At 54.8% G+C, this 16,283-nt stretch overlaps 1 protein-coding gene across 3 annotated transcripts; it reads right to left on the bottom strand.

The window, feature by feature from the left end:
* Positions 1–1,127: 1,127 nt before the first annotated feature.
* MIIP (migration and invasion inhibitory protein) lies at positions 1,128–15,564 on the bottom strand. Of its 3 annotated transcripts, none has more exons than XM_017957252.3 (10): positions 15,433–15,564; positions 13,427–13,618; positions 12,828–13,172; positions 12,357–12,441; positions 4,047–4,155; positions 3,907–3,965; positions 3,271–3,400; positions 3,037–3,133; positions 1,771–1,905; positions 1,128–1,436 (listed from the first exon to the last, which is right to left on the bottom strand). In XM_017957252.3, the coding sequence occupies exons 2-10, from the start codon at positions 13,538–13,540 to the stop codon at positions 1,365–1,367; spliced, it is 1,146 nt and encodes a 381-aa protein (XP_017812741.2). In that variant the 5' UTR covers positions 13,541–13,618; positions 15,433–15,564; the 3' UTR covers positions 1,128–1,364. The 3 variants fall into 3 exon arrangements, with proteins under 3 accessions (XP_017812741.2, XP_009193324.2, XP_017812743.2); XM_009195060.4 differs by having other exon boundaries at positions 13,427–13,621; positions 15,433–15,561; XM_017957254.3 differs by lacking the exon at positions 15,433–15,564 and adding an exon at positions 15,104–15,388.
* Positions 15,565–16,283: the final 719 nt, after the last annotated feature.

The following is a 16,283-nucleotide window of genomic DNA, read 5'->3' as shown; positions in this document are numbered from 1 at the left end:
GGCTGCAGTGGGCAGAGATGGCGCCACTGCACTCCAGCCTGAGTGACAAAGTGAGATCCTATCTCAAAAATAAAAAACCACAGAATCACCTTCTGATCCTCCAATTCCACTTCTGTATACCCAAAATAACTGAAAGCAGGGACTTAAAGAGACTTTGTTTCTCCAGAGAGAAGGAAAAGTTTTTATAGCTTCATAAACTCCAGGAAAAAGCCCCAGGACAGCACAGCCCAGTTCCATCTCTAAGCCGAGAAACCTTAGAGAAAGTTCAGGCCTCGTTTCCGCATTTATTCCATTTATAAAAACAGAAATTTCGTACTGTGCAACCAACATGTACAAGAGGTGAAAGACGGCGCTGCCCACTCTCCCAGACTGGACATCTGGGCGCTCTGCTAACCTTGCCTCCGACTCACTGCCCAGCCCTCAGTTTCCTCATCTGTCCCTGCTGGGGCTCTGAATGACCCACGGCTCCCAGGGCTGGGTGGAGGAGCCACGTGACCCCAAGGACTTCCAGAGAGCACTTCTATCAGTGGATCCCAGTTCTGGGACCAGGAACGACAGAGCTGAGTCATTCAACACGACTCACGGCTTCAGCAGAGGCCCTCGCTGAAATGACTTTTTTTTTTTTTTTTTAGATGGAGTCTCGCTCTGTCACCTGGAGTTCAGTGGTGTGATCTCAGCTCACTGCAAGCTCCACCTCCCGGGTTTACACCTCAGCCTCCCGAGTAGCTGGGACTATGGCACCCACCACTGCGCCTCGCTCATTTTTTGTATTTTTAGTAGCGATGGGGTTTTACCGTGGTCTCGATCTCCTGACCTCGTGATCTGCCCGCCTCGGCCTCCCAGAGTGCTGGGATTACAGGCGTGAGCCACCGCGCCCAGCCTGAAATGACTTTTTAATAACCTTGGCCCAGCCTGCCTTGGGGACCCCCCTCCCCCATCTGGTGGAGGCCACTACCCAGAGCTGGGGATGTGCGGAAGGAGCCACCCTCATGGTGACGCACGCACACTGCCCAGTCCTGGTGGTCGCAATGTCTTCTTTCTGCAGGTGCCAGGAGGGCAGGCTGAGAGGCCAGAGTGCCTTCTGGGCCCCAAGTGCATGAGCAGGATGGAACCAGCACACGTGGGACTTGAGCTGCAGAGCACTGAGCTTTATTTTAAAATTTCCACAGAATCCCTCACCCTCCACCCCAGGGTCCTTCCTCTCTGGAACCCAGGCAGCAGACAAGCCTGGGCCTACCCACCTGCCCAACCTAGGACAGCCGGGCCTGAGCGGGGCGGGCAGGGGCTTCCATCTCCTGGGTGCGCCTGCCAGAGGTGAGAGGCTGGAGGTGGTGGGAATGCTGTCCTCCTCCAGGAGTCAGTCCTCAAGGCTTCTGCCGTGGGACGTGGGGCCGAGGGACCTGGGGCACTGACCAGATCGGGGTGGGGGGCGGCACCTGCATTGGCAAGGCGTGGATGGGGAAGAGGGAAATTTCAGGGGGGCCACTTGAAAGGGACAGGTCACCTCCAGTTCCAGCCACATTCCCTCCTGGATCTTGCAGTCGGGGTGGCCTTCCTGGGTGGAGCAGGGCAGGCGGCAGGGAGCGGAGGAGTTCCGGGGGATGGCTAGGGTCAGGGCCAGAGGGCTGGACCCCTGCAGAGAGACACCCCCAGGCTCCATCCTCCCCACCCCAATCCTACCCCCCAGGGGGCTCTGCAGTCCCCAGGCCTGCTCCAAGGTCTTTGTCCCTCTGGGGGGCACCCCAGGCTAGGATGTGATCTGGGCCATACCAGGCGAAAAGGGCTGGTGCCTGACAGCTTCTGGTGCTGGACCTCAGCAGAGACAGAGGACCAGAGGTCCAGGTTCTTGGGGGCTGAGCTTTTCTCAGACTTCGGAGGGAAAACGTCCCAGCCCAGCAGGCAGTGCTGTGGAAGGCAAGGGGTTAAAGGTGCCTGGCCTGGGACAGGCTCCCCGCTGACTGGGCAGACCCCCATCAGGGAGGGACTGTGCCTCCCATTAGGAAGGAGGCCCCCACCAGGGCAGGGCCTGTGTCTACCCACAAGATTACCCCAGGTCTCTCCTTCCTTATCCTGGCAGATCCAGCCATCCCTGGGGCCCTAAGAGCTGAAATAGGAGGAGGACAGGATGGTGACAGTGACACTCACAGGGCGCTTCCTGCTGTGGGCTCTCCAAGCGCCCGCATGGATTGCTTCACTGACCAGCCCCACCTCGCCACCAACATCCCTGAGGATGGCGCTGTTATGTCCATTTCATGGACCAGCAAACTGACTTTCCTCTGCATCCTTCTCCTCCTCTGACCCCAGCTGCCCTACTCTCAATTTAAGAGTCAGGCGGAGTTGCCACTGGGCCCCCATCCTGACCTGGAGACACAGGAAAGGACTTTTTTCTTTTTTTTTTTGAGATGGAGTCTCACTCTGTCATCCAGGCTGCAGTGCAGTGGTGAGATCTCGGCTCAGTGAAGCCTCTGCCTCCCGGGTTCAAGTGATCCTCCCACCTCAGCCTCCCAAGTAGCTGGGACTACAGGTGGAGGCTGCAGTGAGCCAAGATCGTGCCACTGCACTCCAGCCTGGGCAGTAAGAACAAAACTCGGTCTCAAAAAAAAAAAAAAAAAAGAAGCACAGAGACCTAGGTTCAAATCCCAGCTCCTCCAGCAAGGCGCCTGCCACTCCACTTCGGTCTCCCCACCTGCAGGGTGGGGGTACAGCAGTGCCTGCCCTCCTGGCTGCTGTGGGGGCTCCCTGAGAGAAGCCCCCTAAGGACTGTGCCTGCAGTACACAAAAGCGCAATAAACAGGGTCCGTTCATTTCATGCCAGCCTACAGGCAGACCACCCTGGAAGCCCCAGGGTAAGTGGAGCGGAGGTCCTACCTCCCTTAGGGACAGGTGTGGGTGATGGAAGAGGCCCAGCCTGTGCTCCAGAGACTTGGGTGCTCACCACTGTCGAGCCCAGCCTTGCTCTGTGACCCTCCCTGGGGACCTGGGCCAGTCTGAGCCAGCCCCGCCCTCATCACTATCCAGCCCCACGTGGCTGCTCACCCGGGGCAGGGCCAGTGTGTCGGAGGCGTCAAAGCTCTTCCGCCGGTGGATGCGGTACCGGTGCGGGGGTTCCAGGATGGACAGCGGGATGCTCACCCTGCGCAGGGGTGCAGTGGGGGACCCCTGAGGAGCCTCCCGGCGGTTGGGGGCCCACGCCCAGGCCCATCTTTACTCGCTTAAAACCAGTGGTTCAGGCTCTGTCCCCACAGGTGTCCCAATACTCTGGTCACTCACCTGACCTGCGCCGGCTGCGCCAGGGTCCCAGGGCCCTGCTGGTCTCGTGGTGTCCTACACAGGCGGCAGGGGGTGCCGGGATCCACAGGCACGGGGAACAGGCGCCGGTTGACACGGTAACAGTACACGCCTGCGAGGCCCATGAGAAGCCGCAGCTCCCCCTGAGCCAGGAACCCAGGTCCCCAGGTCCCCAGGTCCCCAGGTCCCCAGGCCCGGTGCTGCCCCCAGCGGCCCCCAATCACACAGGCTGCCAATCCTCTGGGAAGCAAGTTGGCCCATTTCCTTCTAACCCCTTTCCTCCCAGAACCTGGGGCCCACGCCCTAAGGGGTGGGGAGGAACATCCTCCCGGGGCTCTCAGGAGCTGGGATGGAGTCCCACCAGCACAGAGGCGCTGCTGGGAAGGTTGGGATGGGGCCACACAGGGCAGCCCCTAATTCGGAGGCCAGGTCTTAGCTCACCCCACCCCTACCAGGGCTTGGCCACCCTGTCCAGACAACAAGCCTCCCTCCATCAGTCTCAACACCTCAGGGGCCTCCCCAGGCCCCAAACCTCAAATGGAACCGCTCTGTGGCAGGGGAGGCCAGGGCAGCGTGAGGCTGAACTACTCAGTGGCCTAGCCGAGGGCCCGCACTCACATTCATGGTCTTCCTCCACGCCACTGCCACTGCTGTCACGCAGGCCTAGGACCTGGGGTCTGAGAGGGCGAGGGGGATGAGCAGGCCGGGGGATAGAGCCGCTCAGCCACCCTCGCCCACCCTTGCCCACCCCTGCTCACTCAGGATGGCTACAGATACACTCCTCCTTGTTGGTTTCCCGAAACTCCTGCAGCTTCAAGAAGAAGGCCTCAGGCTGGCTGGCGATTGAAGAGCTGGTGTCCAGAGACCCTGGTGTGGGCAAAGCACCAGGCAGCTGACGGGAGAGGGGCTGGGGGCTGCTGTGTGGCCACCGGCCAAGGCTTGGAGAGACGATCAGCCCGACACCCCAGGCCACCTGCTTCACCCCTACTGTGCCTCAAACAGGCCAGGAGGGCCCCTCTAGTCACTGGGACTGTTGGTTGGTTTCAGTGTCTGTCTACCCTGATGCATAGCCAACCATCCATGGAAAAAATATCGACAGAGAACTTTTTTTTTTTTTTGAGACGGAGTCTCACTCTGTCGCCCAGGCTGGAGTGCAGTGGCCGGATCTCAGCTCACTGCAAGCTCCGCCTCCCGGGTTCACGCCATTCTCCTGCCTCAGCTTCCCGAGTAGCTGGGACTACAGGCGCCCGCCACCTCGCCCGGCTAGTTTTTTGTAGTTTTTAGTAGAGACGGGGTTTCACCGTGTTAGCCAGGATGGTCTCGATCTCCCGACCTCGTGATCCGCCCGTCTCGGCCTCCCAAAGTGCTAGGATTACAGGCATGAGCCACCGTGCCCGGCCGACAGAGACCTTATGACAGGGCTAGATGCTGTTTCGTGTGCCAGGAACTAGATAGACAAAGCCCCCGGCCTTAATGAGTCTTACACTGTAAGGTGGCAAGAGATGAACTAGCCACCAAAAAAAATCCGTGAGACAAGACTGAATGGTGACACCTGCCAGAAAGCAAGAGAGCAGGGTCAGAGCCTAGTATGGCAGGGCAGCCATGCCAGGGAAGGCCTCTCCGAGTGACGACCCTGAGCAGAGACACGGAAGAGCCACAGAGACCTCCCAGGAAGGACATCACAGGCAGATGAAAGAGCAAGTGCAAAGGGTGGGCACGTGTGTGGTTCAGCTGAGGAACAGCCAGGAGGGGAAAGTGGCAGGAAGGGAGTAAGGGTGGAGGAGATGAGGTTAAGAAGCCCAAGGAGGGTTTGGGGACCGGGAGGGACACAATCACATAGGCCACATATTTTTATAGGACTCCTCCTCTGGCTGCTTCAAGGTGAGGGGAAGTAGAGGCATCAGTTAGGATTCAGCTGGGGACAGGCAGGGGCAGCCCCCAACTCAGCATGATTCGACTTAGGATGTTTCTTTTCTTACTTTTCTGAGAGAGAATCTCACTGTGTTGCCCAGGCTGGAGTGTAGTGGAGCGATCTCACCTCACTGCAACCTCTGCCTCCCAGGTTCAAGAGATTCTCATGTCTCAGCCACCTACATAGCTGGAATTACAGGCATGCGCCACCACGCCCAGCTAATTTTTGTATTTTTAGTAGAGAAGGGGTTTCACCATCTTGGCCAGGCTGTTCTCAAACTCCTGGCCTGATCCACCTGCCTTGGCCTCCCAAAGTGCTGGGATTACAGGCGTGAGCCACTGCCACACCTGGCCAGAATTTTTCAAGTTATGATTTATGAACTTTACAATGGCACAAAAGTGATCACATTCAGAACATCAGTAAGTTACATGAGACATTCAACACTTCATTATAAAAAAGGCTTGTGTTAGATCATTTTGCCCAACTGTAGGCTAAGGTCAGTGTTCTGCGCACATTTAAGGTAGGCTCAGCTAAGCTAGAATGTTTGGTAGGTTAGGTGTATTAAATGCCTTTTTGTTTTGGTTTGGTTATTTATTTTTTTCTGAGACAGAGTCTCACTCTGCTGCCCAGGCTGGAGTGTGGTGGCGTGATCTCGGCTCACTGCAACCTCCGCCTCCGGGGTTGCAGCGATTCTCCTGCCTCAGCCTCCCGAGCAGCTGGGATTACAGGCGGGTGCTACCACACTCAATTAATTTTTGTACTTTCAGTGGAGATGGGATTTCAGTATGCTGGCCAGGGTGGTCTTGAACTCCTGACCTCAAGTGATCCGCCTGCCTCAGCCTCCCAAAGTGCTGGGATTACAGGTGTGAGCCACCGCGCCTGGCCTTATATGCCTTTTTGACTAAACAGTATTTTCAACTTACGTTGGGTGTATCAGGATGTAGCTATATGGTAAATCCAGCAGCATCTATAATCGGATTCTAAAAGTATGTTGAAGGCAGGGTCAACAGGATGTGCTAATGGACTAGATGAGGATGGTGTGAAAAGGAGGGGGGAATTAGGGTCGATCCCAAGGTAATGGCCTGACCTATTTAGTATGTGGAGTTGCCATTTGTGGAGACAGGCAAGACTGCAGGAGGAGCACAGCAGATGGCGTGGAAATGAGGACCCTGATTTCGGACAGAAGGTTAAAAACTTCATGGTGATGTGGAGAAGACAGCGGGATATACAAGTCTGGAATTCGGAGGAGAGATGTGGGCTAGAGATACAAAATGGAGAAGTAGAGAAAGTGTCAAATGCCTCAGCACTTGGGAGATCATAGAGGGAGGAGGGAAGACAGAGAGGAGTCAGAAGACTGAGTCCCAGGCCTAGGGGTGTAGTGGTCAGAACAAGGACCTTTCCTTCCCCGGGAGCCTGGGAAGGAGCACCAACAGAGATGGGGTAGAGCCAGGAAGCATGGGGCTAGAAGTCTAGGGGAGAAAGTGCTTTAGGGAGGGAGTGACCACTGTGTCCCCTGCTGCTGAAAGGTAAGGAAGGTGTGGATGAGGGCTCAGCTGGGGAGTTGGCACCACGGAGGCCACTGATGACCCAACGGAGGGCCATGTTGATGAAATGCTGGGAGCTGAAGCCTGATTTAAGAAACAGTAGTGGAGGCTGGACACAGTGGCTCATGTCTGTAATCCCAGCACTTTGGAAGGCCAAGGCAGACAGATCACTTGACATCGGGAGTTCCAGACCAGACTGGCCAAGATGGCGAAACCCTGTCTCTGGCTAAAAATACAAAAATTAGCTGAGCGTAGTGGCACATGCCTGTAGTCCCAGCTACTTAGGTGGCTGAGACATGAGAATCACTTGAACCTAGGAGGCAGAGGTTGCAGTGGGCCGAGATCACTCCACTGCACTCCAGCCTGGGTGAAAAAGTGAGACTCCGGCCGGGCGCGGTGGCTCAAGCCTGTAATCCCAGCACTTTGGGAGGCGAGGCAGATTGAGATCATGAAGGTCGGGGAAGTCGAGACCATCCTGGCTAACATGGGTGAAACCCGTCTCTACCTAAAAAAAAAATACAAAAAACTAGCGAGGCAGTGGTGAGGCCATAGTCCCAGCTACTCGGAGGCTGAGGCAGGAGAATGGCGTGAACCTGAAGGCCGGGCTTGCAGTGAGCAGAGACCGACCTGAAGTGACTGAGACTCTGTCTCAAAAAAAAAAAAAAAAAAAAAAAAAGAGACTCCATCTCAAAAAAAAAAAAAAAAAATAGTAGTGGAGAGAAATTAAAGGCAATGAGGCTAGACAGCCCTTTTGAAGAGGAAGTTTTGTTATCGAGGACAATAGGCAGTCACTGGAAGCAAATGTGGGCTAAAGGTAGAAATGTGGCATCGGGATGAGAAATAACAGGTGCGGCTTTACCCCGACTGGATGTGAGCCGCTGGTAAGATTCTGTCTCACCTGGCCTCAGCCTTCCCATCTGTGAATGGCCACCATGGTGGCGCCTATCTAATAAGCTTATTGTGACGGGCAAAGGAGTCAGCGGGAGGAACAGGGAGCACAGCTCGGAGCGGTGCGTGGTGCAGGGAGCATGAGATACAACCAGCTCCCAGAATGCTTCCTGCACGTTCATGTTCATGCTGAGGGGCAGGATGAGGATGCAGGACAGAGAGAGAGAGGATCACAGGAAGCAAACCCTGGAGGAGCCAGAAGCAGAGGGGCGGAGCACGCTGCAGCAGGGCCAGGGCCCAGGTGGCAGCGTGGACAGTCACCTTGGGAAAGGCACGGAAGCAGAGCGCATGGACCAAGAGCAGGCATTGGGACAGATGCCTCCATTTTCCCAGAACCAGGAAGGAGGGCAGTGAGCTGAGAGTTCAGGAAGTACTCAAGTGCAGGGCCTGTGTCCCCGCCACCACTTGCTCCCAGCAACTCCACAATGCACCTGTCTTTGTTTTTTGAGACAGAATCTCACTTTGTCACCCAGGCTGGAGTGCAGTGGCTTGATCTCTGCTCACTGCAACCTCCACTTCCTGGATTCAAACAATTCTCCTGCCTCAGCCTCCTGAGTAGCTGGGATTACAGATGCCCACCACCACACCCAGCTAGTTTTTGTATTTTTAGTAGAGACAGGGTTTCACCATGATGGCCAGGCTGGTCTCAAACTCCTGACCTCAAGTGAGACGCCCACCTCGGCCTCCCAAATTGCTGGGATTACAAGTGTGAGCCACCATGCCTGGCCGTGGCCTCCTTTCTGGTCCTGCCACGCCTGTGGTCACCCCATTATGCGTGTAATCCCAGCACTTTGGGAGGCCGAGGTGGACGGATCACCTGAGGTCAAGAGTTCAAGACCAGCCTGGCCAACATGGTGAAACCCCGTCTCTACTAAAAACACAAAAATTAGCCGAGCATGGTAGTAGATGCCTGTAATCCCAGCTACCTGGGAGGCTGAGGAAGGAGAATCGCTTAAACCAAGGAAGCGCAGGTTGCAGTGAGCAGAAATCACACCACTGGACTTGACTCTGGGCAACAGAGCAAGACTCCATCTCAAAAAAAAAAAGAGGAGGCCGCAAGGCTGGAAGAAAGAAAGACAGGAGGTCACATCATCATGGGGCCAGTAGAGGCCAGATCATGCCTCGTAAGTCTAGAATGGGATTTTGGATTTTACAGTAAGTGCTGGGAAAAGTCCATGGGGAGTTTTGAGCAGGGGAGTGACATGATCTGATTTCCATGTTTAAAAATATCCTTTGGCTGCTATGTCAAAAATGACAGTGCACAACTACGTCCCTGGCAGCATTATTCCCAACAGTCAAGAGATGGAAACCACCCAAGTGTCCATCCATGAATGAATGGATAAACAACATGTGGTATCTACACACAACGGAATGTCACTCAGCCCTAAAAAGGAAGGGAATTCCAGCCAGGCACAGCAGCTCACACCTGTAATCCTCGCACTTTGGGAGGCCGAGGCAGGAGAATCACTTGACTGCAGCAGTTCGAGACCAGCCTGGCCAACACAGTGAAACCCCATCTCTACTGAAAATACAAAAATTAGCTGGGTGTGGTGGCGCACACCTGTAATCCCTGCTACTCAGGAGGCTGAGGCACAAGAACCATTCCAACCCAGGAGGTGAAGGTTGCAGTGAGCCGAGATCATACCACTGCACTCTAGCCTGGGCGATACAGTGCGACTCTGTCTCCAAACAAAACAAAAAAATAAATAAATAAAAGAAAGGGAATTCTGACACACACTACAACATGAATAAATCTTGAGGCCATTATGTTAAATAAAAAAAGCCAGTACAAAAGAACAAATGCTGTATGATTTCACTTATATAAGGTCCCTAGAGGAGTCAAATTCATACGGACAGAAAGTAGAATGGTGACTGTCCAGGGCTGGAGGGAGGGGGAATAGGAGTAATTATTTAATGGGGAGAGAGGTTTTTGGGAAGATGAAAAATTGTGGAGACGAATGATAGCTCAACAGTGTGGACATACTTGATGCCACTTAACAGTCCACTTAAAAAATGCTACAGGTGGCTGGGCGTGGTGGCTCACACCTGTAATTCCAGCACTTGGGAGGCTGAGGTGGGTGGATCGCCTGAGGTCAGTTCGAGACCAACCTGGCCAACATGGTGAAACTCTGTCTCTATTAAAAATACAAAAATTGGCCGGGCGCGGTGGCTCAAGCCTGTAATCCCAGCACTTTGGGAGGCCGAGGCGGATGGATCACCTGAGGTCGGGAGCTCGAGACCAGCCTGACCAACATGGAGAAACCCCATCTCTGGGCCTGGTGGCACATGCCTATAATCCCAGCTACTAAGGAGGCTGAGGCAGGAGAATTGCTTGAACCTGGGAGGCGGAGGTTGTGGTGAGCCGAGATCGTGCCACTGCGCTCCAGCCTGGGCAACAAGAGTGAAACTACGCCTCAAAAAAAAAAAAATGCTACAGTGGTAAATTTTATGTTATGTATTTACACAAACACACAAACACACACACACGCACAAGCGCAAAGGACAATGGGACATAGGCCAGGAGGAAACCAGCCAGAAGGCAGCTGAAGTTGCTGTTGGGGAGAGCTGGACAGTAGCGTGAAAAGAGCTGGCATTGGTATGGAGTTGTGCAGGGGCCTGGCACATAACCAATGTTCAAACATAGGGCAGCTGAGACTCATTCATTCATTCAACAGATGCACCGTCTCTGTGCCGGAGGTTGAGAGAGCAGACATGGCTCAGAAGGTGCTCAGAGGCTGGTGTGAAGGTAGTGAGTTATCGCAATTGATTACTCACAGTCAGTGACAGACCAAACTCTTTGTTCTACTCTTTCCCCCTTCTTCTCACTACTGCTCGTCTCATTTTTTTGTTTGTTTTTTGGAGACGGAGTCTTGCTCTGTCACCCTAGCTGGAGTGCAATGGCGCGATCTCGGCTCGCTGCAACCTCCGCATCCCGGGTTTAAGCGATTCTCTTGCCTCAGCCTCCCAAGTAGCTGGGATTACCGGCCCAGACCACCACGCCCAGTTAATTATTGTATTTTTAGTAGATACGGGGTTTGACCATGTTGGTCAAGCTGGTCTCGAACTCCTGACCTCGTGATCCACCTGCCTCAGCCTCCCAAAGTGCTGGGATTACCGGGTGCCCTGTGGTGCCAGAGAACCCCATTTGACACTCTTTAACTGTACTGCCTCAGGCAAGTTATGTAACTTCTCTGTGCCTGGCCTGTCTTCTCTTAAAAAGCAAAAAAAAAAAAAAAAAAAGGCCAGGCGCGGTGGCTCAAGCCTGTAATCCCAGCACTTTGGGAGGCCGAGGCGAGTGGATCACGAGGTCAGGAGATCGAGACTATCCTGGCTAACATGGTGAAACCCCGTCTCTACTAAAAATACAAAAAACTAGCCGGGCGTGGTGGCGGGCGCCTGTAGTCTCAGCTACTTGGGAGGCTGAGGTGGGAGAATGGCGTGAACCCGGGAGGCGGAGCTTGCAGTGAGCCGAGATCACGCCACTGCACTCCAGCCTGGGAGCACAGTGAGACTCCGTCTCAAAAAAAAAAAAAAAAAAGGCCAGGCATGGTGGTTCGTGCCTGTAATCCCAGCACTTTGGAAGGCTGAAGTGGGCAGATCACCTGAGGTCAGAAGTTCAAGGGCAGCCTGGCCAACATGGTAAAACCCCATCTCTATTACAGATACAAAAATGAGCTGGGCGTGGTGGCGCATACCTGTAATCCCAGCTACTTGGGAGGCTGAGGCAGGAGAATGGCTTGAACCTGGGAGGCAGAGGTTGCAGTAAGCCAAGATCACACCATTGCACTCCAGCCTGGGCAACAAGAGTAAAACTCTGTCTCAAAATAAATAAATAAATAAATAAATAGGCCAGCCCAGTGGCTCATGCCTGTAATCCTAGCACTTTGGGAGGCTGAGGTGGGCAGATCATGAGGTCAGGAGGCCAAGGCGGGCAGATCACGAGGTCAGGAAATGACACAATCCTGGCTAACACGGTCAAACCCCGTCTCTACTAAAAAAAAAATACAAAAAAATTAGCCGGGCATGGTGGCGGGCGGCTGTAGTCACAGCTACTTAGGAGGTTGGGGCAGGAGAATGGCATGAATCCGGGAGGCAGAGCTTGCAGTGAGCCGAGATCACGCCATTGCACTCCAGCCTGAGCGACAGAGCAAGACTCTATCTCAAAAATAAATAAATAAATAAATAATAAAACAAAACAAAACAAAACAAAAGGTGGCTGTGGGGGGCGGTGGCTCACCCCTGTAATCCCAGCACTTTGGGAGTCCAACGTAGGTGGATATCTTGAGCTCTGTAGTTTGAGACCAGCCTGGCCAAGATGGGGAAACACCATCTCTACTAAAAACACAAAAAATTAGCCAGGCGTGGTGGTGCTCGCCTATAATCCCAGCTACTCGGGAGGCCGAGGGACGAGAATCACTTGAACCTGGGAGGTGGAGGTTGCTGTGAGCCAACATCGCACTACTGCACTCCAGCCTGGGTAACAGAGTAAGACTCCGTCTCAAAAAAAAAAAAAAAAAAATTGGGTGCTCCCCAAGGAGGATGGCACGGTCGTCAGAGAAACAAGCAACAGCACCGGGTGGAGGCTGAGATAGGAGCATGGAGGAGCCCAGGCCTCCACCTCCCACTCCCAGGCCAAGTGTGTGCCGGGCAGCAGCAGGCCTTACCTGCAATCCAGTCATAGCCCAGGTATGGCCTGAGGCGCCAGCTCCTCTCAGGAACTGCAGACTCCTCAGAGAAGGTCACCCTGGGCTGAGGAGGGAAGCACAGTGGGGCAAGGACTAAGCCAGGAGGCCTGGCCCAGAGGAAGTCGCACCTCAAGGGACAGAGAGACTGTGTGTCAACTTACACCCTGACTTGGAGCCCAGGGCTCAGCCAAGGTCACAAGAGCAAGAATGGAAATGTTTGACCTCACTTTATGTGTGGCTGTGAACAAAGCCTGGCCTCTTCTCAAAGTGCTGAGAAACTCACAGCTAACGCTTAGCGAGCATTTAGGCTGAGCCAGACCCAACTCACAGTATCTCCCAGGAGCTTCTTGTTCTGCAAGGGAGGCTGCCCACAAGCACATGTGTCAGATAGGGAAACTGAGGCCCAAGGAAGCTCCTCCCATCAGCAGATGTCCCGCTCTCCCACATTACCTTGGACAGCTTGCTCTGTGGAGCCAGGATGGACCTCGGGGGCTGTGCCTCCTGGGGTCCTGGATCACCTAGCCCCGCTGAGGGCTCTGGGTCCCTCAGGCTTGAGGTGCCCAGGGAGGGTGCTGAGTGGGGTCTCGGTCGGCCCAGGGACTCCTGGTGCTGGCATTTGGCAGGTGGAAGAGAGGCCACCCTCGATCTGGCCACATCACGGGGGTCCCCTCGGCAGGCATCTGGTGAGCTCCACACAGGACACCGGCCCCGTGGGCAGGAGGTGCTCAAGGAAGTTGAGGACGTCTCTGGGGTCAATGGAGTCTCTGAATTGTAGCTGCTGGATTCCAGGCTTGACTGGAGAGAGGGGCGGGGTCACCCAGGGAGTGGCTGCTAGAACATACCCACGGGTCCTACGCCAGGTACCAAGGCCTGTGTCCTCATCCTGCTCTGGCCTCAGCAGTGACTAAGGCGAGTCTCTTGCCTCCCCAGCCCTCAATATCCCATCATCAGTAAAATGGGGGTGTTGAACAAGATGAGCCCAGAAGCCTGGACGCTGGCCTGAAGGTCAGGTAGCCACTTCCTCTGGGGTTCCCAAGGCAGGCACGTACCTCTAAGGCTGCCCTGGTCACTGACCGCCGCACAGCATCCTGCCCCACCCACAGCTGCCTCAGGAGCTCCAGGTTGAGCAGCCGCAGCTGCGCCAGGTCCTCAGCCTCCACCATCCCGGGCCTCCTGCAGCAGGTGTCACTTGCCCCTGGGCCACAGGATGTCCTCAGGGCTGGGTTCCTGCCCCAGCTCTTCTACTTGAAGTCAAGAGAGCAGGACACGGGGCTCAGTAAGGTGCCCTGTGGTGCCAGAGACCCCCATTTGACACTTTTTAACTGTACTGCCTCAGGCGAGTTATTTAACTTCTCTGTGCCTCAGTTTCCTCATCTGCTGGAAGACAACAGTACCTACCTCATACGATTGTTGTTAGAATTAAAGAAAGCATGTTAAGCCTGGGCAACATTTGTATAAACATTTTTTTCTACAAAAAAACAAAAATTTTTTTTAATTAGCTAGCCGTGGTGGCACTCGTCTGTGGCTCCAGCTACTCGAGGATCGCTTTAGCCCAGAAGGCCCAGGCTGCAGTGAGCCATGGTCACATCAATGTAAAAAAAAAAAAAAAAAAAAAAAAATACGAAAAACAGGCCAAGTGGCTCACGTCTGTAATCCCAGCACTTTGGGAGGCTGAGGCAGAAGATCACTTGAGGTCAGGAGTTTGAGGCAAGCCTAGCCAACATGGCGAGAGGCCCTGTTGCTACTAAAAATACAAAAATTAGCCGGGCGTGGTGACGCGCGCCTGTAATCCCAGCTACTCGGGAGGCTGAGGCAGGAGAATCACCTGAACCTGGGAGGCGGAGGTTGTGGTGAGCCGAGATCGCGCCATTGCACTCCAGCCTGTGTGATGGGGTGAGACTCCATCTCAAAAACAACAACAACAACAACAACAACAAAACAATTAGCTAGGCATGGTGGTGGGTGCCTGTAATCCCAGCTACTCAGGAGGCTGCTGAGGCAGGAGAATCGCTTGAACCTGGGAGGCAGAGGTTGCAGTGAGCAGAGATCACACTATTGCACTCCAGACTGGGTGAAAGCAAGACTGACACACACACAAAATACAAAAAACAAAGTACTTAGCACAATGCTTACTTAATACAGTGCTTACAGTGGTACATAGTAAGCATTCAATAAACGTCTATTATTACCAAAATGGCTGGGGCAAGGTCATGCTTCCTTTTTTTCCAGGCTCACTGCAGCCTCCACCTCCTAAGCAGTGGTTTGGACAACCGTGCTTTATAACTGGTGAACCCAATACAAACCAGGCTTCAAAAGGGATTCTTCCTCCTTTCCTGCCCTCCCTTCCTCCTTCACTTTCTTTTTACAAATGAAGAAACCAAAGCTCAGAGAAGTTAAGCAATTTGCCTCAAGTCACACAGCTAGCAAGAGGCAAGATCTGAACCAAATTTGACTCCAGGGTAGATGAGTTCAGGTTTCTTGGAAAGCCTTTCCCTGGAAGTGTGGGGGAGCCTGGGAAAACTCCGCCTCCTCCTCCCAGCCCTTGCCCCCCACCTCCAAGTATCCTCAGGATCGGGCGCAAGGTCTGGAGCAGAAAGAAGCCTACTACCCAGGGACCCTCCCACACGTATATGACCCCACAGGGCTGGGGGGCACGGAGATGCAGTCAAGGGGGGCCAACTGCTTGATTCGCAGGACAAAGATCCCGGCCCCCACCCCTAACTGACCAAGTAGCTCTGGGCCACACCCCTGTATCAGAGGGTCGCCGCTTTCGCACGGGGTCAAAGGGCACAGCTGGCCTTGCCTTCCCCTGGCCCTGGTCGCGCTTTGGAAAGGAAACACTGAGCAGAGGCATCGGGAAAGCGACGCTCCAGAAACACCAGGGCCGCAGAGGTAACAGAGACCCAGCGGGCGGACGCCGAGGCGGGACCCCGGCAGAGGCAGACGCAGCCTCCCCTTCTTTTCCACTGCAGCCCCCGAGCCCCTCGCGGGAATGCACGTGGGGCCTGCTGCAGAGCCCTTCCGCTCCACTTCAGTGCCGCCTCCCCTCACTCACCCGGCAGAATCCTCCGATTCGCGCCGCAGCCGCCGCCGCCGCCGCCGCCGCCGCCGCCGCCTGAACCGCCCCGGGTCGCCGGCTGGGGGCTGAGCCTCCGCCGGCCGTCCTGATTGGTCAGGTGAGGGGCAGGGCCGGGACGCCTGGCCAGCGTTACTCCGCGATCCGAAGCGGCAGTTTCAACATGGGGGCGGGACCAAGAGCGGAACTACACAACCGGTTGGTCAATTTTCGAGGCCGGTCCGGAGGTCGATTCCTGGAAGGGGGCGGGCCCCGGAAGGGCGGGCTCCGATTGGTCAGCTGCGGGACTGGGATACGCGTTCAGGAGCGGCAGTTTCCGTCAGGCTCGGTGGCCTAGGCTCGGCGCAGGCGGCAGTCTGGAGCTGCGGGGTAGGTTTGGCAGGCGGCGGGCGACTCATTGCATTGTACTCATCGTTTCATACTTTTTTTTTTCTTTTGGAGACGGAGTCTCGCTCTGTTGCCCAGGCTGGAGTGCAGCGGCGCGATCTCCGCTCACCACGATCTCTGCCTCCCGGGTTCAAGCGATTCTCCTACTTCAGCCTCCCGAGTAGGTGGGACTACAGGCTTTTTTTTTTTTTCAAGTAGAGACAGGGGTTCACTGTGTTGGCCAGGCTGGTCTCGAACTCATGACCTCGTGATCCGCCCGCCTCGGCCTCCCAAAGTGCTGAGATTACAGGCATGAGCCACCGCGGCCGGCCTGCTTCATACTTTCATTCAGGTTTTTAGAGAGTGCCTGCTTTGTGCCAGAAGATAAGGACTATACAGTAAACAAGAAAATGTAATATTGGGGCCGGGTGCGGTTGCTCACGCCTGTAAACCTAAAAATACAA

Source organism: Papio anubis, chromosome 1 (genome assembly GCF_008728515.1).
Source record: "Papio anubis isolate 15944 chromosome 1, Panubis1.0, whole genome shotgun sequence".
NCBI classification, from domain to species: Eukaryota; Metazoa; Chordata; class Mammalia; order Primates; family Cercopithecidae; genus Papio; species Papio anubis.
This window is presented reverse-complemented; position numbering and strand designations above follow the sequence as displayed.

Coding starts and splice junctions, on each gene's coding strand:
- MIIP (XM_017957252.3), bottom strand. CDS start 13,540: ATGGTGGAGGCTGAGGACCTGGCGCAGCTGCGGCTGCTCAACCTGGAG. Junction 3,966..4,046: donor TGTATCTGTAGCCATCCTGA/GTGAGCAGGGGT, acceptor TCGCCCTCTCAG/ACCCCAGGTCCTAGGCCTGC. Junction 3,401..3,906: donor CGTGGAGGAAGACCATGAAT/GTGAGTGCGGGC, acceptor TGGGCCTCGCAG/GCGTGTACTGTTACCGTGTC.